This window comes from Strix aluco, chromosome 5 (genome assembly GCF_031877795.1).
Source record: "Strix aluco isolate bStrAlu1 chromosome 5, bStrAlu1.hap1, whole genome shotgun sequence".
NCBI lineage: Eukaryota > Metazoa > Chordata > Aves > Strigiformes > Strigidae > Strix > Strix aluco.
Genome location: NC_133935.1, coordinates 84,331,199 through 84,339,665, shown reverse-complemented (window position 1 = coordinate 84,339,665; position 8,467 = coordinate 84,331,199). Strand labels below are relative to the sequence as shown.

The window sequence follows — 8,467 nt, the reverse complement described above, 5'->3', positions numbered from 1 at the left end:
GGAAGTGCCGGCGCGAGCCCCGGAAGCACTTCCCGCCCCGCCGGGCCCGGCTGCGCGCATGCGCGTTGCGGGCGCGCTGACCTTCAGCGGGGCTGTGGGAGAGGCGCCGCCATGTTGGCCCGGGGGGCTGCTGTCGTGCTGTACCAGCCGCAATGGTAACGGGCGGGGGCGCGGGCCGGCAGGGGTCCTGTGGGGATGGTGGGGGGGGAGGGGGGTGCGTCCCGGTGGTGGGGGCAAGCGGCGGGGCGGCTGGGTAGCTGGGGCCGGCCCCGGGGGGCTGAGGGGGTGACGCTCCCCTCAGCTGTGTGGTGCCCGGGGGTGGCGGGGCCGCCGCCTGGGCCAGCCCCTGAGGTGCTGCGAGCTCTAGTGTGGCTGGAGGAGCGGTGAGCATGAGGCTGAGGGGAAGCGGCCTCCCGGGGGCACGGCGGTGACCTGCCGGGGACGGAGGCTCCTTCCGCTCAGCCGCGGGTCTGTGGGTAGGGGCGAGGGGGAGACGGGGGTTCGTAGGGAAAGGCGCTCAGCCGGGGATGGGGGTGAATGGGCGAGGCGAGAGGAGTAAAAAGGACAGCTTCGTAGATGACAGACGGTGCAAGGAGATTCTGCTCTTGTCATGAAACGGTGTATCCTCCTCTGCTTCGTTTTAACCGTTTAAAAACTTACATTTTTTGAAAGTTGTACCCTTCTGATGCCATGTCGTTTGGCCTTCGTTTACATTGTGCCATTATCTAAGGCAGCAGATAATGTATTAAGTGATATATGCTGTCACAGGATATAAGGAGAAGGGAGGAAGGTCTGGATGCAAGTTATGGTTTAGAGTGGCTTGTCCCTACTAAAATGCTTTTTAAGAAGCAGCATTTCTTAAAATTTTTATTCCTCTGAAAGTGACCTGCCCTTGACAGGTGTTGGTTTGCTGGAGAACAAGTGAACTATCCTAATTTCTCCTGCATTCACTTTCAGGGGCCAAGTCAGGAATATGGCAACTCTAAAAGACAGTAAGTACTGCTTTCATTTGCTTTGGAGAGAGGGAAAGTGTTGCAGAAAAACCATATATTAAAATAATTTTGGTTAGCCTCTGTCAGATAAACTGCTTGTGATACACCATAGTACTGCTATAAGAGCCTCAGCAGTTTGTATATTAAACAAGTGTCTTTCAGAAAAGGCATTGCTTAAAATGGTTTTAGCACTAATTTAGATGTCATTTTGGCAAACCAGTAGTTTTACTCAAACATAATTTATAAATAACTTTGTCATATGTTCTAAACCAGATTTTTTGCTCACCTTTAAGAATTAATTTCTTTTCTGTTGTTTATTTCCCTGTGTGTTTATCCAATATTGGGGAGAAAAAGGCTGACAGAATGATTCCACTTTGATAATGGTTCTTTAAGCAGCTCCTTGTAGGTTCTTATACGGGGATATTGTCTTGGAATTGTGCTAGTCTTTCGGACACCTGTTTTGTTTTCTTTTTACACCAGTATTTTTATGAATCTCGCTTTTCTACAATCTAAACAGAGGAGGAAGTTTATTCTGTCTCATACTATTGGGTCTCTCCCCCGCCCCTTGTTGTCTGGGAAAAGATGACAATATACCTCAAATGATATATTTGTGAAACAGATAGAAGTGGAAGGAAAGAGAATAGTAAGTAGGGCTTACATTGGGCTAAATATTAAATAAATGTTATGTCTGGAGGAAAAAACCATACCTGTTGTAAAGGTGCATTTGGGTTAGCCACATTACTGCTCTTAATACTTTCTCAGTGTAAATATTAAGGTCTTTTATGAGGTTTATTTGTGCATGGTTTGTTTATTTATTTTTCTTCTTTGAGGAACTTGGCAATATAATTTTGGATGGCTGTTGCTAGCATTTTATTCCTTGGTTTTGATGTCGTTATGCCCAGTACAGCCTGTGACCTTCAACTATTAACCTTGTAGTTACCAGGCGTTTGAAGTCCATCAAGAACATTCAGAAAATTACAAAGTCTATGAAGATGGTTTCTGCAGCAAAATACGCAAGAGCTGAGAGGGAGCTGAAGCCTGCTAGAGTCTACGGAACAGGAGCACTGGGTGAGAGAAGACTCCTGCACTGTTTGATGTTGGAACAGAAGAGGAAGGCTTTCATGGTGGTGATAAAATGCCTAGACTTTTTTAACCTTTTGGTAGATTTTTTCCAAAAGATTTTGTATCTCTAGGCCAATGTCACTTTGACTGTTCCTTATAAGTAATTTACGGAAAGGGAATTTTATGAGTTGTAATGTGAAATTCATTATGATTTCTGATTACTTTTTTAACTTTCTGTGGTTCTTAGTCATAAAAGCACCACAACTCAGAATTTCTGGCCTCCTTCTATCTGTTACTGGAATTGTGTCCTATCTCTAGTGTCTACAGCTACTGCCAGACCTTCATGTGAACTCTTGGGCTGCAGGTGCTCCCGAGGCAGTGACTCGCACAGTGAACTTAATTAAGTAACAACACTGTGTGATACCCGATGCAGAGATGTGGCTGGTTTTGAATTGTTTCTTTGTCACCTCTGGTCAGATCACATGCAAGCTTGAATGATTGTGAGGGAGACAAAATTCATCTGGCTGTGATTTGTAACCCCTTTAGAAATTGTTTTACTTTGAATAATTCAGAGGTATTTTGGTATGACCTATTTGCTTCCTGACACCCTTGCATAACCTAGCCATCTTTTTTTTAGCTCTCTATGAGAAAGCAGAAATAAAGGCACCTGAGGACAAGAAGAAGCACCTCCTTATTGGTGTGTCCTCTGACAGAGGTCTGTGTGGTGCTATCCATACATCTATTGCTAAAACCTTGAAGAATGAGATTACCAACCTCTCAAACGCAGGGAAAGAAGTTATGGTGGTCGGAGTAGGTGACAAGATCAGAGGCCTACTTCAGAGGTAAAAAGAAGGGTTTGGTTTGGTGGATTTGGTGGTTTTCTGTGATAGAAATTTCAAGATGGCTTGGAAAGCTGTGTGGTGTTCACAGGCAATTGCATTTAATGAAACTGCTAGATTCAAGGTCTTTTAAAAACAAAACAAAACACCTGCAAATATTCTAAGATGGCTTTTAATCATCTGGACATTTGTGAAACAGCTGCACAGCATTATTATATTTTTGGAATAAAAGTCTGAAAACTGGCAACACTAGCATTGCTACATATGTGTTTATCATGAAGCTATCGTAATAATTAAACTGAAGAAGAAGCAAAATTCATCTAAGACCCTAATTCCATAAACTGCTTAGTTCTGAACACTAGTAAGTTACTGGGACTCATTGCCTCTTGGTGCCACATAATTGTACTTTAGAGCACACACTTCTTCTAACATGGATGTGATATTACTGCAGGACACACGGCAATTACTTACTGCTGACATTCAAAGAAGTGGGACGGAGACCTCCCAGCTTTGGAGATGCTTCAGTCATTGCCTCAGAGTTGTTAAACTCTGGCTATGAATTTGATGAAGGCTCTGTCATTTACAATCGGTTCAGGTAAGATTAAACTGAAACTGCACTGGAAAAATACTGGGTAGAAGGCTTCAAAAGAGCACATTGGCCTGATGAAGTAATATGAAAACTGACTGTGACTTGTCACATTTACTTTATTTCTGGAGGAGTTGAGTGCATTTTTGGTGTGTGTGAAGAGCTGATGTGGTTTTTTTTTTTAATAGCTGTGGTTGGAATTCTCTTTTTACTTGTATGGTGGGTGCTGTTATATTTACAGTCAACACATGGTTATATCCACATGCTATCTGAGATCTCTTCATCAGGATTATCGCAGAGCTTTGTGGAATTGGAAGGCCAGAAGTTTTCTGTTCTGATTTTATTTTAAGCACCCGATTTAGAGTTAGTTGAACTGAAGAGTCTGTTATGCTCTTTTTATACAGGTCTGTCATCTCCTACAAGACCGATGAAAAACCAATCTTCTCCCTTGAAACAGTTGCTGGTTCTGGTAAGTAGTCAGCTAGAAACCACCAGTTATATGATAAATCACAGAAAATGTACTCTGAACATGGGTATATAGTATTAAAACATCTTATTATGGTGCATGTATCTTTAAGTTTAACACTGTTTTATCTTGGCACGCCAGGGCTGAGCTGTCAAGGTGCTCTGGGGCAGGGAGGTTGAAAGGAGAGGTGGTATTAATTTTAGTTTGAGATTCTCTCTCGAGCAAGAATTGTGCATATGGAAAACATTGTCAATTCCAATATTTTCAGCACTGAACGGCCTGGGTATTGAGTGACTTTGCACTACTCAGTAAAAATACCCCAGAATGCTTCTGCAGCATCGTCTGGGAAGATTAAACATAATACGTCAATATTGGCCCTGATCAGAATCTGACTTCCCTAATATTAAATTGAATTAAAACACATAAAATACTTGACAAAATTTTAAATAGCAGAGCAATTATGGAAGTACACATAGTATGTAGAGAAAATGCCTCTGCCTTAAGTAGAGAAACAGGCTAGCCTAGTAGTCTTTCACATGGCAGTGTATTGTTTAGTAGAAGTAGTGTATCTTGGATTTCTTTAAGTCCGTGCTCTCATATTTTACAGAAAGCCTAAGTATCTATGATGATATTGATGCTGATGTGCTGAGAAACTACCAGGAATTTACACTAGCAAATATTCTGTACTACTCCCTGAAAGAATCCACCACCAGCGAGCAGAGTGCTAGGATGACCGCTATGGACAACGCTAGCAAGAATGCTTGTAAGTCTACACTGTGGGCTTCCCAGGACTTCAGTATGAGAGTAATGACCTCCCTTTCTGTAACTCTTTGCTTCCAAAATGATAAGAAATTAGTTGGTTTCTCTCTTCCATTCCATTTTGAGTCTGTTTTTTTGAGATAGTTCAACTGGGATTCTTTTCTGAACATGTGAACCTTGTTTAGTCCCTGGAAGGAGGGATTGCTGTCAAGTATATGAGAAACAAGACTAGGTAACTGGAATAACACATTCTTTAATAAGAATATGAAATATGAAACTGGTCTTGTAATGGCCAAATATTCTTTACATTCTTCTCATGTGTCTGGTCTGAGGATTTCCAAAGCTTTTATAAACCTGTACCTACTTGTGAGCCAAATGTAATTAGTACTGCACTGATTTAAAGGTGGGGAAATGGAAACAGTGGTTAAATACTTTACCACCTGTCATGCAGCAAGTTGAGAATATACGAGTATTCCTTGGAAGGTGTCCAAAGTGAGTGCAGCGCAGAGTATGCAGTTGGTATTAGTGGGAGACAGCTAATAGCTTTTAGTGTGGCATGGTGATAAGACTTCAGCCTTAAGCAGGTAGTGTTGCATAAAAGATACTAGTGACTGAGTGAAGCCTGTGTGATGTGCAGTTGGGCTACTGGGAACTGTAGGTGTGTCTCTGCTGACTGCCTTCTCTTGAGAGAAAGAGATGATACCTTCGTGTTCAAAAAAAAGAAGAAAAAGAATTGATGAAAAAATCTGGCTCCCTTTGCCTGAACAACAGTAACTTGAAGGAAATACCAGTGTAGTTAACTGACAGTGAAATCTAATTTAAAAGCAAATAATGCATGCTTCTGTTATGTTAAAATAAGCTATGTTATACTGTGGTATTTACTAGTCTGTCAGCTGTTCTTCAGATGTTTAACTCTGATGCCTCAAGTCAAATTATCATTTCTAGATTGTCTACTAGTAGTATTATCTGTAGGAGAAAAAAATGAAAAGTGCAGTAAGCCTCTTGATCGTTTGCATGGATTTGCAAGACTGATTTTCTGTTCGTACAGCTTCTCTTCATCTGTATTTGAATACTTACACATTTAAATTCCAACCTTAATTTTTTCTAGCTGAGATGATTGACAAATTGACCTTGACGTTCAACCGTACCCGTCAAGCCGTCATTACCAAGGAGCTTATTGAGATCATCTCTGGTGCTGCTGCTCTGTGAGTACCTGTACAATCGTGAAATAGGAGTCGTTGCAAAGTCGAGTATGCGTGTATGTCCTGCTTCAGTCAGGTTAACGGGGAAGGTTAGGGCACGTAGGTCCTAAAACTGAAGGGAAGACAATCCATGGCATGACTATCAAGTTTTACAGCTTGCGCAGTTCTACTAACAAATGTGAAGTTTGGCAGTCTTTTTTGGCCAGAGGAAGTTAAAAAGCTGGTAAAATAGATCTTTAGACTCAACACACATCCTTGCCTGACCAGGTGGTGGTTTTCCTCCTTTCTGGAGTTCAGTGGATTTCCCCCCTGCTCCTCCCTTCTACCTGGGCCTCTCCTACTGTCTGCTCAAACAGCCCAGTAGTGTTGGGTGGGGGAGAGCGAATCGAGTGACTGAAAGGCTTTTGGATAAACCAGCCTGTGCTGGTGTTCAGAAGCTGAGAGTTTGGGGGTGGGGGTTGGAAAGAGGGAATTTCCAGTCTGTTGACACTGAATGTGTATTTTACTTTAAGTTCAGTATTTTACTTACTTCCCTGAGAAAGAAGTTTTGTGAAGGTGTGTACTGCAGGTTACAAATGTGTGGGCTTAGACCACAATTTGTAACTGCATGTAGCTAATGTGTATTACATTTAACAGCTAAAAATTTGTGCTATACTCAGATGCAAATACATGCGTTAATATCCTGTGTGTTTACAAAAAGCCTGGAATACACAGTGTATAGCGGTTACCTGCTGTATTGTGCTCCTCACAATACATTTGTGGTCATAAATACGTGCATAGTTTTGCGTGAATTTGCATGAGTTGCTTCCTAACCTGCTTGTTCTGTTTTCTCTCGTAATACCATAACCAGGGATTAATCGGAAAAAGCGGTTCAGCCAAATCCAAGAGGTAAAGTTATGAAATAGAAACTAGATTGTAATTTAAAATGGATTAACACAGACAATCTTGAAGTCACATGAGGAAGTCGGAATTCAGTGTTGTTGGTCAGACAAACTTCCCAAAGGGCTGGGAAACTGCCCATCTGAACAAAAAGTTAAGGGTCAATAATTTTAAGCAAAATAGCATACATCCACATTTCACATAGTTTTCTGTGTTTTTTTCCTGTGGTACTGGATTCATTTGTAATTACTGTTTTAATCTTTTCATAGTGCCCTGAATGCAATGACTTAAAAATGTCTGTATGTAAGACATTGTACCTAAAGAGGTTTCTGTAGCAAAATAAGCATATTCAAAACTTCAAACTTCAAGGAAAAACAGACTTGATAAATAGCTTGGGGAGGGGGGGGTAAGGAATACTAGTGAGTTGACATATTCAAATTGGAGGAGACAGAAGTTTTAAATAAAAACTCAAATAATTAAAAGGATTTTAATTCGCTTCAATTTTCCTTACAGGTGAAGAAGAGCTCTTCTGAGCATATGGTGTCACCTGACTGTGTCTATGTTAACAAGACTGCTCTGTTATTTTGTGAAGAAGTTGGTAAAGCCCCAGAAATCTGTGAATTCTTACAATAAACCACCTACATGAAACAAATGTTCGTGGTTGTCCATGGAGCTCTTGGCGTGTAAATATCTGCATGTGACTTGGTTATTGTTTGAGACAGAATTTTTAAAAGCTGTGCTCTACATTTCGTAGTGTATCTGGCATGCAAAAACATATAAGCAGGTGTTTCTTCATTTGAAGAGTGGAAGAGATTGCCTGTCTTCGCCTTGTGTTTAAAAGTGTTGGTTTATGTACATTGTGCTGTGTGCTGAGGGAGGAGGCTGTGGAATAACCTCTGCATCATGCAGTTGGAGCATGGATCTCTAGCTTATTTGAATACCGTATTGCTACTATTTCTAGATGTTCATATTCTAAAATGATCTGATCTACGTGAGTTATTTCAGTGTTTATTTAGAATGCACATTGTTCATATCCTGGTCAGTGTGTGTGTGTGTATATTTGCATGCTATAAAATACGGTAACACCACAGTTCTCAGCCCTCGCTGGGCATGACAGGAATGTGAGAAAGGATAAAATGTAGAAAATAAGAGTATAGCAGAAGTGTAAGAAAGAAAAAAGGCAGTGGTGCCACAGAAGTAGAAAGCTGCCCCTCCCAGTTTGGCAGACAGGCAGCCCTTGAAGGGCTCAGTAGTGACATGACAGAAACGGGAAGAGGGTTTGCAGGTCTGGAGAATGGAAACGGCCTTGAGCTTCAAAGCAATCTGTGAGTGAGACACGGGGACAGGCGTAAGCAGCCACCCTGGTGGGTTGAGTTGGACCTAAGTCAGCTGGTCTAGAAACCCTACAATCAAGTGCTGAGCCTGAGCTAATATGTTTCCTTAGAGGCAACTTGTTGGCTTAATGAAGGGATGTGGTGAGGCTACCCTGCAGCTTTCGGTGTGCTGCCTCTGGGTGTACATCAAGATGTGCACGTGGGTAAGGGAAGCAGTAGCACGACCTGAGGTGGGATTCAGAAAAAGAGAGAGGGCAGATTTGTTATATATTTAGAAAATGCTTCTAATGACTTCTTTTTGGGAGCTACAGTTCTAACGCTGCTGTTCACACAGCGGCAGATGGGTTG

The 8,467-nt window shown here is 41.8% G+C and overlaps 1 protein-coding gene across 3 annotated transcripts; it reads left to right on the top strand.

The window, feature by feature from the left end:
* The first annotated feature begins 48 nt into the window (after window positions 1–48).
* ATP5F1C (ATP synthase F1 subunit gamma) lies at window positions 49–7,437 on the top strand. 3 transcript variants are annotated; one of them, XM_074828040.1, is made up of 10 exons: window positions 49–155; window positions 958–992; window positions 1,929–2,060; window positions 2,692–2,896; window positions 3,345–3,488; window positions 3,884–3,948; window positions 4,553–4,708; window positions 5,813–5,909; window positions 6,757–6,794; window positions 7,299–7,437. In XM_074828040.1, exons 1-9 carry the CDS (start codon window positions 112–114, stop codon window positions 6,761–6,763), a joined length of 885 nt encoding a protein of 294 aa, XP_074684141.1. In that variant the 5' UTR covers window positions 49–111; the 3' UTR covers window positions 6,764–6,794; window positions 7,299–7,437. The 3 variants fall into 3 exon arrangements, with proteins under 3 accessions (XP_074684141.1, XP_074684142.1, XP_074684143.1); XM_074828041.1 differs by lacking the exon at window positions 6,757–6,794; XM_074828042.1 differs by lacking the exons at window positions 6,757–6,794; window positions 7,299–7,437 and having other exon boundaries at window positions 5,813–5,913.
* The last annotated feature ends 1,030 nt before the right edge of the window (window positions 7,438–8,467 follow it).